The sequence below is a fragment of the Drosophila albomicans genome, chromosome 4 (genome assembly GCF_009650485.2).
Source record: "Drosophila albomicans strain 15112-1751.03 chromosome 4, ASM965048v2, whole genome shotgun sequence".
In the NCBI taxonomy this organism is placed as follows: domain Eukaryota; kingdom Metazoa; phylum Arthropoda; class Insecta; order Diptera; family Drosophilidae; genus Drosophila; species Drosophila albomicans.
Window position 1 is genome coordinate 663,739 of NC_047630.2, and position 19,866 is coordinate 683,604.

General features: G+C 38.1%; 1 protein-coding gene across 3 annotated transcripts; it reads right to left on the minus strand.

Moving 5' to 3' along the window:
- Positions 1–410: 410 nt before the first annotated feature.
- Positions 411–11,328, minus strand: LOC117573165 (protein Gawky). Of its 3 annotated transcripts, none has more exons than XM_052006269.1 (10): positions 11,226–11,328; positions 9,020–9,783; positions 6,632–8,100; positions 4,216–4,602; positions 3,870–4,142; positions 2,738–2,919; positions 2,536–2,680; positions 2,276–2,475; positions 1,946–2,219; positions 411–1,257 (listed from the first exon to the last, which is right to left on the minus strand). In XM_052006269.1, exons 2-10 carry the CDS (start codon positions 9,510–9,512, stop codon positions 511–513), a joined length of 4,170 nt encoding a protein of 1,389 aa, XP_051862229.1. In that variant the 5' UTR covers positions 9,513–9,783; positions 11,226–11,328; the 3' UTR covers positions 411–510. The 3 variants fall into 3 exon arrangements, with proteins under 3 accessions (XP_051862229.1, XP_034112019.1, XP_034112021.1); XM_034256128.2 differs by lacking the exon at positions 11,226–11,328 and adding an exon at positions 10,682–10,784 and having other exon boundaries at positions 2,276–2,466; XM_034256130.2 differs by lacking the exon at positions 11,226–11,328 and adding an exon at positions 10,682–10,784.
- Between the last annotated feature and the right edge of the window lie 8,538 nt (positions 11,329–19,866).

Here is a 19,866-nt window from a genome sequence, read left to right on the forward strand (position 1 = left end):
AATTAATGTATACTTGGAGTCTTCGGAGGCACTCACACAGTTTACCACTGCTTGCTTGTACATAGTTAATAATGTTTGCATAACTGAGACTGACGTTTCTTATACTCCACTTTCGATATTTTCCATTTTGACTATTTTATTAAAGTTTAATAATAATGGGCAATTATTGATATTGAGCGAACCTCTTAATTTTGTATGCAATATATGGTAAATTGGATGTCTACAAATTGTTATTAAGGTATGTATATTAAGCTGAAATTATTTTCGGTGTGTATTTGTATATTTTTCTTACATATACAGGCCCTAAAGTCTATTAACATTAAACGAAAAATAATAAATCTAGAGGCATACAAAATTCTATGTTTTCTTTTATCAGTCGATCTACTTTATAGACTTCCATACTGAATCAATCTTTTTTAAATCAAGATTTGTTAGGTGAGTGTGTGTGATTTTTCTTTTTTTTTTTTCGTTAAAATCTATGGTTTTTGAGTCTCGATTTTCTGCACATAATTAATCATCAACAATGGAACAAACAAATTGAGATATATAATCGTAGTCAGCTTCCCTACCGGGGGGTCTATTTACACCCTGTTGTAGAGCTTGATTTTGAGTCGGAGGTGCCTGTCGCCAAGTTGAATTGTTGCCAGCTGCAGAGACAGTAGAAACATTTGCGTGTCCTGATGCCATTGTTGGATTGTTGCCTCCACTAGAAGAATTTTTGGTCGCAGAATTGTTGCCGTTGTTAACCGTCCCATTAACAGAAGTAGAATTTACATTATTAATGTTACTGCTGTTACTGTTGCTAATAGATGCTGCTGACGATGCAACCGCTCCGACGACTGCAGGTGGACTTGCAATAGAAACCACAGTGCCGTTAGCAGAATTGGAATTGCTTGCAGTGTTGGATGCATTGCTGCTGCTGCTGGTACTACTTGTGGCGGAGTTTGAGTTTGTACCAGAGCCAACGCTGCTGTTACTGGCAGAAATTCCGCTACCGTTTGATGTAATTGTCGAATTTGTCGAGGACGGAGCCTGTGGCGGCAAATGCTGTAATATATTCTGAACTTCATTATCGCCTGGTGACTCCGCATATATTGTTGTGTTGCCGAGCACACAGTTATTCAATGCCATTTGCGCTTTATTGGCCTCTTCCCGTGTTGTATATTTACATAAGGCAACTCCTTGGTTCAAATATTGATGAAAACTGATAAGAGGGCCATGTTGCATGCACAAGGTACGTAGGGTAGAGCCATCAATCTGAAATCAGAGCAAAATAAATCAGCATTATTATCATTCATTATAGTAAGCAAACTAAAAATGTAAGTCAGAAATCGCATCCGCTTTAAAACACCTGATTTGCATTCGGCGGTGCCACAGCTCATTCCGCCAACAAATTTTAAGCTGAATGATTCGGTTATTAATCAACTTTCATTCCGCTGGCTTTAAGTGCTGCAACCTATTCAATTGAGATTTTCGAAGTCAAGGTTTGCGATGCAACATTTTCTAATTTGATTTTGATATATTATTCAGGGGTGTCTTGCAAATCACTGGTGGTTTGGGAAATCACAAACTTTTAATCATTGAAAAATTGTAACTACACAAAAATCTTTGTAGTGTGAGTTGTAAACACTGAAGTACGTTGCCGACAAAAAATTATAGTTTTAAAATTGAAGTCCACAGAATATTATTATTTTAACACATTTTAATCACTTTTAGAATTTTTATGCACTTTTAACATTTACGAAATTAAATTAAACATATTAATTTATAAATAACATATTTTACTTCAACTAAATTTATTATTTTTACATTCCACCAACAAGATATGATTTAGTGAAAGTGAATTCGGAAGCACCAATTTGTAAATGTGAGAACCAGAGCACCGCTGATAAGGCAATTGAGAATAAATCGATTTCTCAACTTATCAGTATTTTTTTTACATTACCTGCGCATTAAGATTTTTTAAAAGTAGCCAGCTGGAATTCCAAGAAGTATTGGCTGCAGTCCAAGTTGTGTTAGTGTTGGGAATACCACGATTAGGTAGCCAGCCATTGGAGCTGCCAGCAATTGCGGATGATGAAACTGTAGTTGCTGTAGTGACACCGACCCCACCAGATTTATTTGTGCTCAACCCAGGCGGAGGTCCTCGAGACGCGCTTTTGTTTAGAGAACTAGTCCAGAGCTCTGAGGTGGCACACTGTTGAGCGTTGTCCGACCAACTACACATATAAATTTGATAAATTTGTGAATATTTTTAATTAATATAATTAATTACCTAGGAAAATTTTGGTTTGGATTAAAACTCCAAGTCGACGACGACAAGCTAAGAGGTGGAAGTTCAGTCGGTGAGCTTTTGCCAGCAGTGTTGGCAAAAATATCAGCATCTTTTGGCGTCGGATTAATAGACAATGGAGATCGAGCTACGCTGCCAGGAGTTATGCTGGGATCATCTTCAATACTTTTGATCTGAGAACCCTTAAAAATAAACTTCTGCTTGGGTATGTTATTGATAACAGGCTGCAGTTCTACAGTTACCTTCCATGGCTTTCCTGGTTCAAACTCCTGCACTAGATCGGTATAAGCAGCTGCCGCTGTTGAAGCGACTGTCCAGTCTTTGTTCTCATTATCATTTGATGTATCTGGCCAACCATCACCAATGCAACGTCCAGTTGACCAAGTGCTACATTAAAATAAAAATTTATTATAAATGCAAATATTCTCTCTCATACACTCTTACCCATCATTTTGTAAGCCCAACGTTCCCATGTTGTTGGAATTGCTTGAAAGAGTTTGCTTTGTTGTACCGGGAGCTCTTGAGAAATCGGTGTTATCTGGAGCAATGCTATCCTTTTCTAGTACTGGAAGCTTCCATTGGTTTAATCGAGATTGCTGATTGGGTGCACCTTGATATCCACTTTGCTATAAATATTATGAATACAAGTAAGACAAATTGAAATGAATATATAATCTTTTCATTCCTTCACGATATATTAAAGTAATAGCCTTCAGATGATGGGAGATGCCATCTTTTGCTTGTTACATACGTCTCCTGTAAACACCAAGTTCTAATACCCATCTACTTTAACGGTCTTAAATAAGTGTGTTTCGTTCTCTTAAGATTTTTGTTGTGCTCCTTGATTTTTAAACCTAAATGACATTTCTAAAACGCTTTAATTGGAGCATCCCGTTCATATAGAATTTGGTAACTTGATCTTATGTATTTGGATTAGTTAGTTTTATGAATTTGTCTAGTTACAGCTGATACGCAACCTCACATACACAGATATAAAGATGTTTGGAAGAAATATAAATAGCGATAATGCAGGGATCCAAGGAGAGCAAGGCAATGGCCAGAACACCAAAAGAGATGGAACATCAACATATCGTGACTAGGTTGACGAATCGGGATCAAACAGCGTTTTGAATTATTGGTTTAAATTGATAATCAAAAAATTCAAAAGATTCCTCTTAAAAACCTTACTCTTTTCTAGTGCCACAGATTATGCAGAAGACAAATCGAAATCTGCTGTCATTCATCTACATCAATTATAATTTTCGAAGTCAGGGTCAGCATTGGCACTATTTTTACTTTCTCTGGTAGCCAACAATTGAAATGCCCTGAACAGTCTAGTCAAACAAATATTGGGGAAACTGTAAAAAATAAATAAACTGAACGTGTGAAATTCCGCTAAAATACTTAAGCCAATGTCTAACGGACGTAAGTTATGCAACTAAAGCTGGCCGCTCATGGTAGTTTTCACTTTATATATAGCTTACAGATTGGCCGAAATAGTCTAACTATTGTTTTTAGATTACTAAATGTTATAAAATTAATAAAATTGATAAATAGTCTCATTAATAGATCATACCTTGTTAAGATTCAGCTCAGAAAAATTGCCCTGAAGAGTTGCGATTGCATCGTGATTTCTTAAATAATCATTTGACACGTTATTTAAATGTCCAGATGAGTGCTGTGACTGTTGTTGTTGTGAATTTTGTTGCTTTAAGTAGACAGCCTGTTGTGCGTTGATTTGGTTTTGTAATGTTTGAATTTGTTGTTTATATTTAGCTATGGCCACATTAACAGCCATTGGATTAGCATTGCTTCCACGAGAAAGAGATTGCTGCGCTGCTTGAAGATGCTAAAAAAATAAATAAGTTTATTAACATAAAATTAATAAATTACCAATATTTTTGTAAAAGGACCAAACAAACCTTTATATTACTAAGTAACTGATTTAATAGATTTAAAGTTGTTTGCGTTAAAGGCTGTGTTAATATTTGACTCGATATAAATCCGCTATGTATTGCCAATTGTATTTGCTGTCCCAACATACGAATATGCTGACCGGATGGTTGATTGTTCGCATTCGAAGTGATATTTACTGTTGCTGGTGCTGACATCGCATTTGATGCGTTTTGTTGGCAAAATGCGACTGATGCATTTGCTGCATTCACATTAACTGACTGAGGTCCTCCACCGACGGAGACATTATGTGGCCCAACACCTTGATTCAAATATTTTTGCACTTGTAAGGCAGCCATATTCGGATTATTGGTTCCTGCAACGCCAGTGCCGCTCATATTAGCCAATAAGTTATTCTAAAGATAAAAGACAAAATTAATAATAAATTTAATGTAGCCAGAGCAACAACGTAAGAATAGATGAATATGGACAAGAGAAACAAACCCAGCCACACAATTTTAAGATAGCAGCTTTTAACTCCATATACTATAAGTATTCGTGTGTGAACACGTCGTTTTTCAATACAACTATTACTCTGGGTCGGATGTGTCGCACGTATGAATGTAGAAGTTCCAGCGAAAAAGGCATTCCATGAGAGACCCGATAAAGTACGACGAAAGTGGTATAAAGAGCTTATCGCCACTGAGTGTAGAAAAATGCGTATTTGATTCACAACATAACGCCACAAAAGCAATGATAGCAATTTAATAAGTATCACCCAATTTCGAATTTTTATTATTATCTTGATTAACATTTTCAATTTTCATATGACGCAACCATACTTTCAGGAATCAAAAATACAGTAGTTTTGATTGTTTGTATCAAAATTCGCCAAGTTAGTTCTTCGCCAAGTGCACTTGCAAAATGAAAACATTGACCATAACAAAACTATTGAAGGAAAATGTTGATCTTTTTTAAAAAAAAAACAAGTAAGAAAGCTACAGTCGAGTGTACTCGACTGTGAGATACCCGCTACCCATTTTGAATAAAAGCAATATATTTTGCGGTATTATTCTCAAAATATACTGAATAAATACTAAAAATATACCGAATGATATATGTGGTATATCGATATAGTACCGCATTCGATATACCTTAATATACCAGATTGTCAGCCAAAGCAACTAAAACCCCTAGTAAGTAGGCGTTTTTGCCCATAGAAAAGTATTTCTTTAATAACTTCCAAAATTTTTATCTGATCACAACCAAATCAGGAATCATAACTACTATAGTTATTATTATATATACCAAAATTCGCAACTCTAGCTTTAAAATTACGCTTGTTATTCGATTTTTTTGATTTGCGGGGGCGGAAGTGGGCGTGGCAAAAATTTTAAACAAACTTGATCTGCATGCAAACATAACAAATGCTGTCGAAAAAAAATTATAGCTCTATCTCTCGTAGTCTCTAAGATCTAGGTGTTCATACGGACAGACACACAGACGGACATGGCTAGATCGTCTCGGCTGTTGACGCTGATCAAGAATATATATACTTTATAGGGTCGGAGATGCCTCCTTCTACCTGTTACATACATTTCCTGTCGGCACAAAGTTATAATACCCTTCCACCCTATGGGTAGCGGGTATAAAAAAGTGCTAATGATCTTTGATCGTGTTCATCTGCCGATAAGAGAAGAAGTTACAGTGAGAGCTCTGTATTGAAATTATAATTAATATTACGAAATGTATATTTGGAACAAATTTTTTTAATTATAGCTCTATCATACATATAGCTCTATCTAAATTATACAAGATCTTGATGCACATATGGACGGTGATGACTGTAATATCTCGGCTTTTGACACAGCAATATTATTCTGAAGGAATCAACAATTGTGTATGCTGTCTGATTATTTTAATCGTTACACATTTGTTACATTTTTAGTGCATCTTATCAAAAGATAAATTACATTCAGTACTATAACATTATATCGAGCTTATTCTACAATTTTTGAAAATAAGATTTAGCCAGACGCTCAAACAATTTTTGCTTTTTATAAATTGTGTACCCATGGGTTAGAATGATATAAGTTTTTAAATGTGGTTACTACTGTAAAATCATTTTTTTATAATAACTTTTCAGGTAACAGATACACATACTCAGAATGAAAATGAAGAAATAAGCAGATAATGATAAATGGAAATTTTATCTTGTCTTAAAGATGATGGTAGTCATAAAGTAGTCCTCTCAACTTACATAATTATTATTTTTCATGAAAGGCTAAAAAGTCAATTTTTACTCCATTCTTCGTTTAATTCAACTTTCTACTATTTTGAGATAACTCAAACAAAGTCGTCTTCACAGAAAAGCAATTACAAAAACCAAAGAACATGCTGACCGACTGAGCTCGCCACGATTATATTTAGTATATTAGTACTTACCGGAGGAAATGACATCGAAGGTTGAGCTCCGCCACCAACAGGATAGCGTTGTGGTGGAAATCCTCCACTGCTTGTTGCATTCGAGTGGTCAGCATACGAAGCAAGCGTTTCATCGTGACGACGCCAACCCGTCTCCATAGCTAAGGATGATGAATTCGCATTGGCACGCAGCATTTCCGCTGCTTCCTCAATGTTCATGTTGGCACTCAGTAAGGCCCGTTCTACGTCATCTTTTTTAAACCCGTTTTCCACCAAAATGCGAAATTGCTTGCTTTGCTTAACCATTTCCGTACTAAGCACGTTGACATTAATACCTCCAAGTTGTTTTTGTTGCTGCTGCTGTTGCTGTGTTTTATTAACAAGACCAGTGCCATGAGGCCAATCGGATGTTAGATCAGCACCATCAACATTCCCAGCAGTTGCATTTGCATTGTTCCATCCAGTAGTTGCATTTGTTGACAATTTCGTTTGTTGTTTACCCCAACCACCAGGTGAATCATTCCACGAGCTTGACGAGTTTGCAGCAATTTGTGAAATAGCTGTACTTGATTTATCATCGATCCAATTATTACCGGAATTACCAACGTGTCCATCTTCACCCCACGAGTTCGCGGCAGAACTATTTCTATTTGCAACATTACCACTTGGATGCACCCACATGGCAGTCGCGTCAGGCTTACCATGCTGTCCACTTGGTCCACCGATTGCGCTAGCTAGACGCGTTTGCGGGCCTACCACGCTTGTCATCGGATTATTAGGATTGCCACCTACCGGGACATTGTTAGCATTAACAGTGCCACTGGAACTTTGCGTTCGCATTAAATGTGACCGTCCCATGGTTTCGTTCATATCTTTCCAGTGTGCACTGCTGCCACCTCCTCCAGGTACGCGAGCTTGTTGTTGTCCCCATAGAGATGTGCCGTCATCATAATTGGGTAGATTTCGTCGCTGTGGTGGTGGTGATGGCTCTTCCCAACCAGATATCTGTTTCGTCATATCTTTGGGACCACCAACTACAGCTTGAGCTGATCCCCACTGACCGCCAAGATTACTAGATACCGCGCCAGCTACAAGATTTGAGCTTGTCACATTACCACCAGCCGCTCCAACACCTGATCCCACCATTTTGTTAATCTGCGACTGCAGTTGCTGATTGTGAGCCATTGGTTGATGGTGTCCCCACATTTCGGACGTACCATTAAGACGTCCTGATATGCCGCGTGGATCACCTCGAATAGGATCACGTGGATCAATCATGCGTAAGTCTCGTGGATCACCCCCAGATGGACCGGCGCCAACACCCCGCATTGCGATTGTATCCGCACGCGGATCCACATTTCGTATATCCATGGGACCACCTCCTCCACCCAGTGGACGAATTTCACGGGGATCTCCCCATCCATTACCACCATTACCAACATTGCCTCCAACTGTTCCCGGTGCCGTAATATTGTTTCCGCCACTTCCACCTAGAAATGTATGTAAGCAAAAGATATTAGGATATATGGAAATCAGCTGGTAAAAATATACAATCGAGTGTGCTCGACCCGTTATACCATTACGCCGTGCTGTAATGTTCTTAAAATATACCGAATTAATGTACCAAAGAATACTAAAATATACCAAAGGCTATGCTTGGTATATCGATATACTATAACATTCAAAATACAATATAGAGATTCAGATATCCCAGATTTTCAACCATTGCAGCTAAAACCTGATAGCTGCAGCTGCGCTTTTTTGATATTAATATTTATACCAGGTATAAGGGAGAAGACTACTATCTCTTATTGGCAACAGGAAATATAATTGTATTTTATTCTATTTTGATGAAGTTTTTCTTTAACTACAGTTAATGCAATTAAAGAAATACAACAAGATAGGAATATTTCTAAAAAAAAGCCACTAATAAAATCACTCTTAAATCCGACGAATTTTTCAGTATAATTATGTAAGTGAATCAAGTTGATAATGAAAATTTTTTGATGAATAGTAACGATATTCAACATTTTGCTGCGAAACTAATATGTACATATGACGTTTTGAACTTCCGTATGTAAAAAATCCTCCGTCTTCTCTAAGCGAACCATAAACGCACAGGTCAAAGGGTAAGTTAACATGTTGCAAGTTATGCAACGGTTTCAAATTGAAATTCTTCGTTAGATGTGAGCTGTAAGTGAAAATGTATTAAGCTGCAAAACAAAAAATCTATACCACGGAAATATACATTGAAGCGAGGAACGTGAGCCTGCCTAACTACCTATAATATATATATATATATATATTATATATATATATATTATATATATATATATTATATATATATATATATACCTAGTACCCCTAGTAATTAAAACATTTCAGAATACTTAAAAGATATGTACTTACATCCTGCACTCACTGCAGGCAATGTTCCAGATGTGGCGCTACTGTTATTACCAGATGATCCCAATCCGACATTGACGCCAACCCCGACAACGTTCTGTCCCCATTGCGGGCCAGAAGCTGATGGTCCAACGCTTGCGGCATTTACTCCAACCACAGTTGTTCCAGCTGATGCTGATGTGTTACCTGTCGATTGACCCGTCCACACGCTTGATGTATCCGCACCATCATCGTCCTCACCCCAAGTCCCACCCAAATTTGATGATGGAGTGTGACCCCACGACGGCTTTGGTACTTGTTGTGCGGGCGGTTGGCCTCCGTTTCGTAAATTCGATTCCCATAAGTCAGTGCCATTATTGATGTTGGGTTTCCAGATTGGAGGTCCCCCTGATTGATCCTTATTGGTCGGTTCGGGTGAGCTAGGCACCTCCCAGTTAGTGTCTTGATTAACATGTTGGCATCCCCAACCGTCCTGAGAAAAAAGCGCTTCGCGCATTATGTTCAATTTGACCAATTGATGTTTCGCAGTAATTGTAGTAGTAATAGTGGGTGGTAATGATGTACCATTCCCATTACCGAATGCAATCGCGACTATTCCAGAATCGACTTGGCGACCGCTATCATCGTTGTCATAAAAAGAACTCACACGGCCTTTGGTAGAAATTTTGTTTTCAATGGTTAAATCTTCGTTTTCCTGATCGTTTAAAATTTATGGTTGATATTTCGGTTAGTTCCAAAATACGATTCGTTGCTCAGTGTATTGAAGCCTTTAAATAAATTTATACAAATAAAGAAACATTATTTAAATTAATAATGTCCGAAGTAAACAATTTAAAATACGTGCAGTTATACTCGATATTTATATAGAAGTTCATATACACGATACGATACTTATAGAAAGAAGTGTAGTGATGGATGGAAGGCTCGTGTATATTCTATGGATTTATTCACTCACATTCATGAGTGTATGTATGTACATATATAACACACTTGACAACTCTGGTCAGTCAGTCATTGACGCAATCACGCTAAGTCTGTACTTCTCTTCACACTTATGCATAGATACACACACATATGCTTTGCATTAGAAATACATATCCGCACATATGTATGTAATATGTAATTATACAATACAATCTAAACTACATATTTATAGCTGCTGAAAATGAGTTGAGCAAACCTCAACTATTTTTTTCAAACACACACATATACAATATGTATATGTATACATATATAGCTAGCTAACCAGCTTTTTATTTTAGTATAATTTTAATTGAGAAATTTATCAATACCCTTTAATTTTAATGATTTTACAAGTATCGATTAAATCCAATTTTTTCAGTATTTTCATATATACATATATCCATATATATTTATGCACATATTCTAAAACACTCATATAAAAATATAGATACACACATGTACATATGCCTTTCTGTAGGGATATATACACATACACAATATGTATGTTTGTGTGAAGCCAAGCCATTTCAACGTTTTCACATATGTACGTATATGTATGTATGTGCATAAATTTATGTATATCTGCATGCATGTGTATGCTGAATAGTATGATTATATGTTATATTTAATTCGTGTTTCCCGAATAGCTCCAAAGTGCACATATCAATCACTACTTTATATTGATCTCTCGTATGTACTCACTAAAATGTATAAGTCTTAATTGCCTTTTTTTAGTAACCTCTTTTAAAACGAAAATGCTCGAAACTACACGTTCAACGGGACGGTACAATTACTACAATATAAATGGCTGATTTTCCATTGTTGCCACCTACTGTAAATAACATTCAACTTGCAGCATTTTCATTTTTGATAATGAAAATTTAATTTAGTCGACAAGTTAAATGCAAATTTTACAATTTAAAATAATAAACACTCTTTAATTATTTTGTGAAACATCGGCAACAATAGCTTATATAAAATACACAGAACGTGGCAACTCTTCTTTTATACTTCTAACTATTTCATTCCAACTAATGAAACGAATAGGACAGATACATTGTACACTTTTGATGTGTGTACATGTTTGAATAAATTTTTTTTATGCATTTAGAAAATAATATTTGTAGTTCAAATAAATTTACTTTATATATGTAGATATACAGTATATACATATATATACGAACATATCACAAATAAAATAAAAGTTACTATTATTTTTTTATATTCATATTTACTTTTCACATACTTAAAGACACACTTGAACTCTCGCTCACTCTCTTTTATAATGATTGTGTGACCACATTATTAATATTGAAAAATACTAAAACCATTGAAGGTTATAAATTCTTCGATAAAAATATCCACAACAAAGTCACGTCATCAATACCTTTAGAGGCCTTTTTATTTTAAAAGAAATTTGGGTACGATTGAAATGTTAATATATTTACATGATCTTTAAAAATTATAATTTTTTAATTGAGGCGCTCTTAGATGATCGAAATAAATGACCTGCAAAAAATCTACATTTTGCAAGCTCCACAAATTTTAGAGTAATAGCCTTTTTCCACTGCACTCAGTTTTTTTTTACGTTTCGAACCGACTTTTTGTTTCTTATGGGTTTTCTCATTGGGCGAACGTAACATTCGACTTTAACGGAAAAAACCGAGGTTTTTTGGTGCAGTAGGAATAGGCTAATACGCTACATTGAAAGCTTTATGTGCCTAAATTTGGCACGGAAGTTGTAAAAAACATAAAAATTCGTGACCACACATTCAGGCATGCTCCGGTATTCACTTTTCGTTTTCAAAAAATTGGAAAATTGGTGCTCCCGTTTTCACTTTCACAACATTTTTGGGAATTGCAAAACAAGCAAGTTTGACTTGCCGAAATGAAAAGCAAATGCCTTTTTCTACATTAAATCGGATCTTATTTGCAAAAGGAATGAAAATAGTTGACTTATTGGTTTATTGTCGTTCTTTTAAGACCGCTAGAAGATCAATTGGGCTTGTAATTATTTGTAAAACGAATAATTTCTGACCCCACCTCAAATTTGGAAATAAAATTTTCCCGTCGGCAACAACAAATTTCGTTTTGGTGAGCGACCGATAAATCCGACACCATGAGTTATCGCCTAAGTTGCCATACTTTTAATGGAATGAAAAAGCAAGTTAAAAACACTTGTGTATTCAAACGGATGGCATTAAATTTGTTGAAGTTGGACAAAATATGTTTTTTAAAAATTAATTTATTTAATTACATTATTTAAGTGCTAAAATTTTATAAATTTTTTTTTGAAATTTCTAGAATGAAATCAATTAAAAAGGTGGCATCCCCTTTTTTTGTGGCAAACATTGCCGTTCCACTGATTTTTTTAACGTAAGTTTCAAATCTTTAACTGCAAAAAAAGACAAAAGGCAAATATATATCATTCAGGGGAAGCATAAATCATCTATACAGGATAATATTATCCTTATGTGAGTTCTATCCACGTAGCATATTGGACATACGAAAGGCATTTTTTTCGCTTTGTTTACTTCTGACCAAAACACAAGTCGCTGTTTCAGAAGTAAGAAATACCAAAACGATGATCAAATACTTGTGAAAACCAGAGCACCTAAAAACGAAAATCTCGGTTTTGGTCCCAAAACGAAAACGAAAAGTGAATACCGGAGCATGCCTGAATCTCAGAGACTATAAGAGATAGAGCTATAATTTTTTTCGACAGCATTTGTTATGTTTGCACGCAGATCAAATTTGTTTTTTCCACGCCCCCTTCCGCCCCCGCAAATCAAAAAAATCGAAAACTGCCAAAACTTTCTCAGGAAATCAGGAGTAGGAGGTAACTTGGCGATGTTACACCTAATTCGCTGCTCCAGCAGAGTCTCCGGAATGGAACTTGAAGATGTTAGCCATTGATCCGGTTGGAGATGGAGTCACTCTGGTCCATGCCACCACATAGGGTTATGAATCAACTCTTGTGGCAGGACACCTCGGCTTGCGAGATCTGCCGGACTGTGCTTGGATCGCACATGCGACCAACTTTTGGAGTCGCTTACTTGGACTATTTTGGCCACAAAGGCTGTCCATTTGCATGGTGACTTGTTCAACCAAGTTGAAACAATTGTTGAATCTATCCAAAAGACAGTCTGGAAACTCTCTGCTAGAAAATTCAGAAAGAAGGCCGAAGATAGCTCAGCCATGAGGACTGTACCACAAAGTTCCAAACGTGGCACTGAGTGTGACTTGATAGGAGCCACTCTTGTCTTCGAAGAGGAGATGCGTGGCCACTTTGTTCGCCGTTTCAACGCGGACATAGATCGCCGCTCCATACGCCCTTTCTGAATCATCACAGTAAAAGTAAAAGATCCACGGGTTCGTCACATTCCACAGTGGTTGCGCCCATAGGCCCAAATTCAAAAAATCGGCATTACCAAAAATTTACGAAAAGTAAATAAATTGTTTCAAAAATGTCCAAGCATCTTTATAGCGTACGGGATTTTTCTTAAAATCTAACGGAACTTTCTAAAAACAGAATGCAAATCGCGAAAACCTATTGAACTTTGCAGCGCAGCTGCGTTAAGTTAGCTTTTCGTCAAAACAAAATGGCATTTCAATTCCAAAATTTGAAAGAGATGTCCAAATTCGATAATTTAAAAAAAACTTTAAAGTTTTAGGTATTAGCTTTAACAAATTCTTCTTGTGAAATTAATCTGATTGATTTATTATTTGTTGTATATGTTTGATTATTTATACTTGATTTTATGTATTTTGTGTACTTCATTTTCATGTTTAAATAGACTTTTAAATACGTTGCGCCCCGATCCCCCCTTAATGTGTGTTATCAGTGTATTTGTCAATCTTTAAAGGAAATAAAAACTTTAAATGTAGCTGCAGATACTTGCAGATTTGTGTATAATCATTAATAAACTTAGGCTATCTTACTGTTTTCAAGGTCAAATTTGCGACGCAATCTGCTGCTTTTTTTGCTTTTGTGATGTTTTTTGTGTTTGTGGACAATTTTATATATTCTTTTTTCGCTTATCATTTTTTATAGGTGCTTGTTATAACTTCGAGCTTTCATGCATGTACGTCTTTGATCTTTGATGCACAGAAGAGGGCACGAATGCAGAAAAAACTCGAAGAGTAACTTGTTTGGTAGAATAAAGCAGCAAAATAATTTAAATACTCTTATACATATCTTGGAAGTATTTTGGCGCACCACCGAAAGTATTTTGGCGCACCATCGGCATATAAGCCATACTAAGGTTGTATGAGAGCTATAGGACATATAGATTTTTAGCGAAAATTTCATAGCGATATCTCTACGGGAAATATTTATGGCCGCGGCTCCATATAAGCCCAACCACTGTGCAGTCGAGCGTTTTGAGCCAGATCTCCTGCATGAAGATCTTGGCTCGGATAACGAAAGGGGCCAGCTCTTCAGCAAGCTCTTGTTGTTCGAAGTCCACTTCCTCAGTGGGAAGCCAGCGCTGTCCAGGGCTGCACACACTTCCGTAATGCTCCTGATGGCCTATTCCTTAGTCTGTGTTCCTGCCAGAACGTCGTCCACGTACATGCTGCCGGAGATGACTCGACTTGCAAGCTGCAAGCGTATGTCTTCAGCGAGTTGCTGGAGGACTCGGGGGACCAGGAACGGCACGCAGTTGACACCGAATATAACTGTGTGTAACTCGAAGTCACCGATCTCACTGTCCGACGTACGAAACAGAATTCGTTGGTAAAGGTGTGTGCTTTGAGTCCATTAGGATTTGACGATACATCTTTGTTATGTCCGCATTGAACACATACCGAAAATATCGCCATTTGAGGATCTGCAATGTGAGATCCGAGTGGAGAATGGGCCCTGGATGAAGGAAATCATTTAGACTCTTGCCATTTGAGGGTGGACCAAAAGCGTTAAAAACGACCCACACCTTCGATGTGGTGCTATCTGGTTTGAAGACGGCATGATGAGGCAGATAGGCATGTGCCCCAGGTCCGTGTACTCCTGGAGAACGGCATTATACTGCTTTTTAGAGAATCGTTTCTGGACAAACGATTCTCGTTCTTAAGAAATTGAGCCAGCGCTATGGATCTGGAATGACCGAATTCAATGCCATCGGGCTTCCGGAATGGAAGAGTCACCTGATATCTGCCACATTTGCTACGAAAAGTTGTGTTAACGAAGTTTTCTCCTCAAACGAAATCGGACTCTTTTATCAGCTTTGCTGGAATATCCTAAACCTCTCAAAATTTTGGAAATGAGTTTGTCGAGCTGATCGTCTGCTTGGATGTCGACTCATGCCGAAAACGCAGAGTCAGCTGTCGACACTTTCTGGAAAACGGGGCCGGTGAGAATCCAGCCAAACACAGTTTCTTGCCCAAGGAGTGAGCCACAAATGTTTGCCCGGGAACCGCTCAAGATGACTGAAATGGAATGACGAACGCTGAGGTCTCGATATGGAGCCTCGGCTTCGTTGGGGAACCAATGCTGAAGTGACATAACTTCTGCGCTTGGACCGCAACTGCGTGATTCACGCCAGTTATTTGGGCTTGCACGGACTGGAATGGTAACTTTATGCGTTGGAATAAACGCTCAGAAATGAAAGTCGCTTCGGACCCTGAATTGATTAGTGCACGCGCGGTGTACACTCTCGGAGTTGGTGACCTATTGCAAAACAATTTAAACAGAGGTTCTTCTGTTTAATGTAGGTCATCGGATCATTGACCGCCACTTGAAGAAAACACGGATAGACCCGGACGGGGTGATTCTCTTTTGAGCACAAGTCACACGATTTGCCTTTCTGAGTGACTCGCGCCTTGAAAGAGATAACTCGCTTTGTACTCTGCTGTGGACAGGATGATCCAGCGTATCTAAAGTATTTTGAGCTGACTCGTAATCAATAAGCGCTTGTTGTCAAAGCGCTCACGGAGAGCACTCCAAGCCGACGCGAAACTATCATTCGTAAGCGGAAACTTGGCAATGATCTCTTTGGTCTCATCTGTAGTTTTATAATTCAGATGAAAGAATTTCTCAACGGAAGTCAACCTTGGATTGTTGACGTAGATGGCCGTGAAAAGATTACGGAAGGTCGTTCAACGCAAGTAATCCCCACGGAAAACTTCGGTGTCCACTGGAGGGAGCCGGCAGCCACTGGAATAAACAGGAGGAGCAGATGTGTCACACTTGACCCGGATACTTGGGTAATTTGCCCCTTCACACGGGCGAGACACCGCTCATACACTGAATAACAGTGATCGTACTTTGCCCCCATGGTTTCTATGCCTTCATTAGCGCCGTCTCGATGCAATGCATCAGCGCATGTGGCATAACCGGCCTCTACATTGTCACAGAGCTCTTGCAGCCGGTCACGACGGATCTCGTACGCATGTACGTTGTCGTCCTCGGCTGCAGGCCCTCTGACCCGATTCTCGAATTGGACCAGTTTGTCAGAAACGGTGACGAAGTTGTTGAGAGCCATTGTACGGGTTTTACTACAGATCGTGTGGTTACCTGACGATGCACAGCACTTGGTGGTTTTGGAGCATCGGCAAGTCGACTTGGCAACGAAGGAGTTTTGACAGACGAAGTAGCAGAAGGAGACAGATGATCAATTTTAGCACGAAATTGAGCTACAGGAAGTTGCCTTTTCCTTGTCGACTTTGGACGAAATATGACGAGATGGAGCGGTTTGGAGCCTGAGTGAGTGTTTAGAATCTTTCTCCCCATACTATTCAATGCTTCGGCAGTCACTTCAGAGTCTTTTTGCGCCAATGACTCGGAGCAAAGCAAACAGCCAACGAGCAAAGCACAAACAAAAGAGAAAATTCGGCTATGCCACAGGATAGTGAACAAGGCCGCCAGGAAGCAGACGAAAATATCGATATTGATTGGAGGAATCTAAAATATTTTAAATAAAACATAAACAGCAGCGTGAATGCTTACACTTCACAGTGGTTGGGCTTATATGGAGCCGCGGCCATAAATATTTCCCGTAGAGATATCGCTATGAAATTTTCGCTAAAAATCTAAAAAAATATTTTGTATATAGTTAAAAAATTGGCTACTCGGAAGACTATGTCCTATAGCTCTCATACAACCTTAGTACGGCTTATATGCCGATGGTGCGCCAAAATATTTTCGTTGGAGTTGCAGTGCTAAAATTTGATTATTAGCATCCAAAATAAGTATAAGAGTATTTAAATTATCTTTCTGCTTTCTACTACCAAACAAGTTACTCTTCGAGTTTTTTCTGCATTCGTGCCCTCTTCTGTGCATCAAAGATCAAAGACGTACATGCGTGAAAGCTCGCAGTTATAAGAAGCGCTATAAAAAATAATAACATAAAAATAAGCGAAAAAAGAATACATATATTAAATTGTCCACAAACACAAAAAAAACATCACAAAAGAAAGTTCCGTTAGATGTTAAGAAAAATCCCGTATGCCATTAAGATGCTTGGACATTTTTGAAACAATTTATTTACTTTTCGTAAATTTTTGGTAATGTCGATTTTTTGAATTTTGGCCTATGGGCGCAACTACTTGCAATGTTGTTAGGGTTAAAGCGACTTGTGTTATATTGTTATAAATTAAATATGTCTCGTACTTAACTATTTCTATAGTCCATTCATATTTAGGTAGCCATGTTGAAATTCAGCGCGATTCAGCCCTTAGTTTTGTTTTGACAGCTGATAGTTGTTGACGTGTTTGACGTTATGTTGACCATGGAAAAAACCTTTTTCGTTCCCTCATAAAACATTATTTTTTGAGAGGCAAAACAGCACTTTAGGTATTTCTAATCCAGGGCGTATGCACACAACAACATCAGTGCTGTGCTAGAGAGTGGCTACAAATTCTTTTTTAACCTACCTTCCTTTCCTTTCTCTTTCATCGTTGTTTAATGTACCCTCCACATTCCACTCCTCTTACAAAGTCTAGCCATTTGTGGGTGATTACTTAATGTACTATTGTTATATAGTGGTGCACATTATCCATTTTCAAAACCCATATATTACTGAGCAAAGCAGGAGAAGCCAGCTACTGTATGAAAACTACAACAGCACCAAACGAATTCGTTACATTAATAATAGACAATGCGGTCTTCTCTATATATGTAGGTTGCAAATTGTATGGGGTCCGAGACGGTCGAATTATTCCATCTTCTAAAAGCTCTGTTGATGTCAGAAGATGGCAGGTGTGACCACTCAAAACAGCTGACAATGTGGTCGCGATCGATTGATATCGATAGTGACAAAGTTAGTATACTGGGCACACTGATCTAGTTTCTCCTCATGTTGGTCACCCTGCCCACTTTTAGTGTCTTTTTCATACATCATATGTTCTACTTTCTTTGTGCGCACTACAAGTGTTCATTCTACAATTTTTAGCAAAGTGAAAGTGTTCTTACTTACCTATTCGACGCCCCCTTACAAGCATTTGGTCCTTCGAGCCGGATATCGCTCGACTCCAGCAACAGCAATTGGTTAAAGATAAGTAATACACTTTTTTGCATACATTTTTTCGAAGTGTCGTGTTCACGCCATTTTTATATTACTTACATATATATATGACACAGAATACATATATATAAGTATATAAGCGTTTCCACCGGCAATTTCCGCTATCTTTTCTACTTTGTGTATACTTTGCACAGTATATACATATATATATATATCCATATATGTAAAAGTATGTGTAAGTATATATACAGTTTAAAAGAGTTCGCTTGTATTTTCCGTGTTGGCCGTACTTGTATGTACTTTAACACACTCCAGTGTATGCAAGCTCTTCAAGAAAGTTTTGCACATTCATCGAAAAACGCGCGTAGATCCACTACACTCCATATATATGTATATGTATGGATAAATGTAAAAAATATATATATAAATATAGATGTTGTGTTATATGTAAATGTCGCAAATATGTATATATATACATACGACACACATACATCACCATACATTTACTTATACACGCACATATATCATCACATCTATATACATATATATGTATATTATATACATTTATCCATTCACATCCAAACTCACTCAAGCTTCCGACCACAGCCCGTCGCTTGTCGTCCGCTGCCGGCTCCCTCCAGTCGACACCGAAGTTTTCCGTGGGGATTACTTGCGGTGGCCGACCTTCCGTTATCATCATCAACAATCCAAGGTTGACTCCGGTTGAAAAACTTTTCCATCTCAATTCTAAAAACGCATATGAGGCCAACGATATCATTTCCAAGTTTCCGCTTACGAATGATGGTTTCGCGTCGGCTTGGAGTGCTCTCTGTGAGCGCCTTAAAAACAAGCGCTTATTGATCACGAGCCAGCTCAAAATACTCTTCAACCTGTCCACGGTTTCGGAAGAGTCGGGGGCAGCGATTAAAGATCTGCATGGCACGATTTAGACCGCTCTTGAGCACTCAGACATTTCCGTCTCTAGTCCTTTCGCCGACTGCATCCTGGTGTTCCTCTGCTCATCCAAACTCCCCAAGCTCACACTCTCGTTATGGGAGCAATCATTGGTGAACAAGTCCAAGATTCCCGCATGGCAGGACATGAGCACGTTCCTCAACGAGCGTTATCGTACACTGGAGGCTATTGAGGACGTGAAACAAACTTTCAATTCGCAGAACTCTACCGCTAGCAGAGTTCAAAGCGAGTTAATTCTTTCAAGGCCCGAGTCACTCAGAAAGGCAAATCGTGTGACTTGTGCTCAAAAGAGAATCACCCTGTCCGGGTCTGTCCAAGCTTCCTTGAAATGTCGGTCAATGATCGGATGACCTACATCAAACAGAAAAGCCTCTGTTTGAATTGTTTTGCAAGAGGTCACCAACTCCGAGAGTGTACGAGTGCGCACAATTGCTTCACATGCAAGAGGCG

Bases quoted from the DNA above. Each gene is read 5' to 3' on its own strand.
- LOC117573165 (XM_052006269.1), bottom strand. From the start codon at position 9,512: ATGCGCGAAGCGCTTTTTTCTCAGGACGGTTGGGGATGCCAACATGTT. The intron at 4,143-4,215 runs GTTTGTTTGGTC...TTATTTTTTTAG, and splicing joins AGTTACTTAGTAATATAAAG to CATCTTCAAGCAGCGCAGCA. The intron at 2,920-3,869 runs GTATGATCTATT...TAATATTTATAG, and splicing joins CTGAGCTGAATCTTAACAAG to CAAAGTGGATATCAAGGTGC.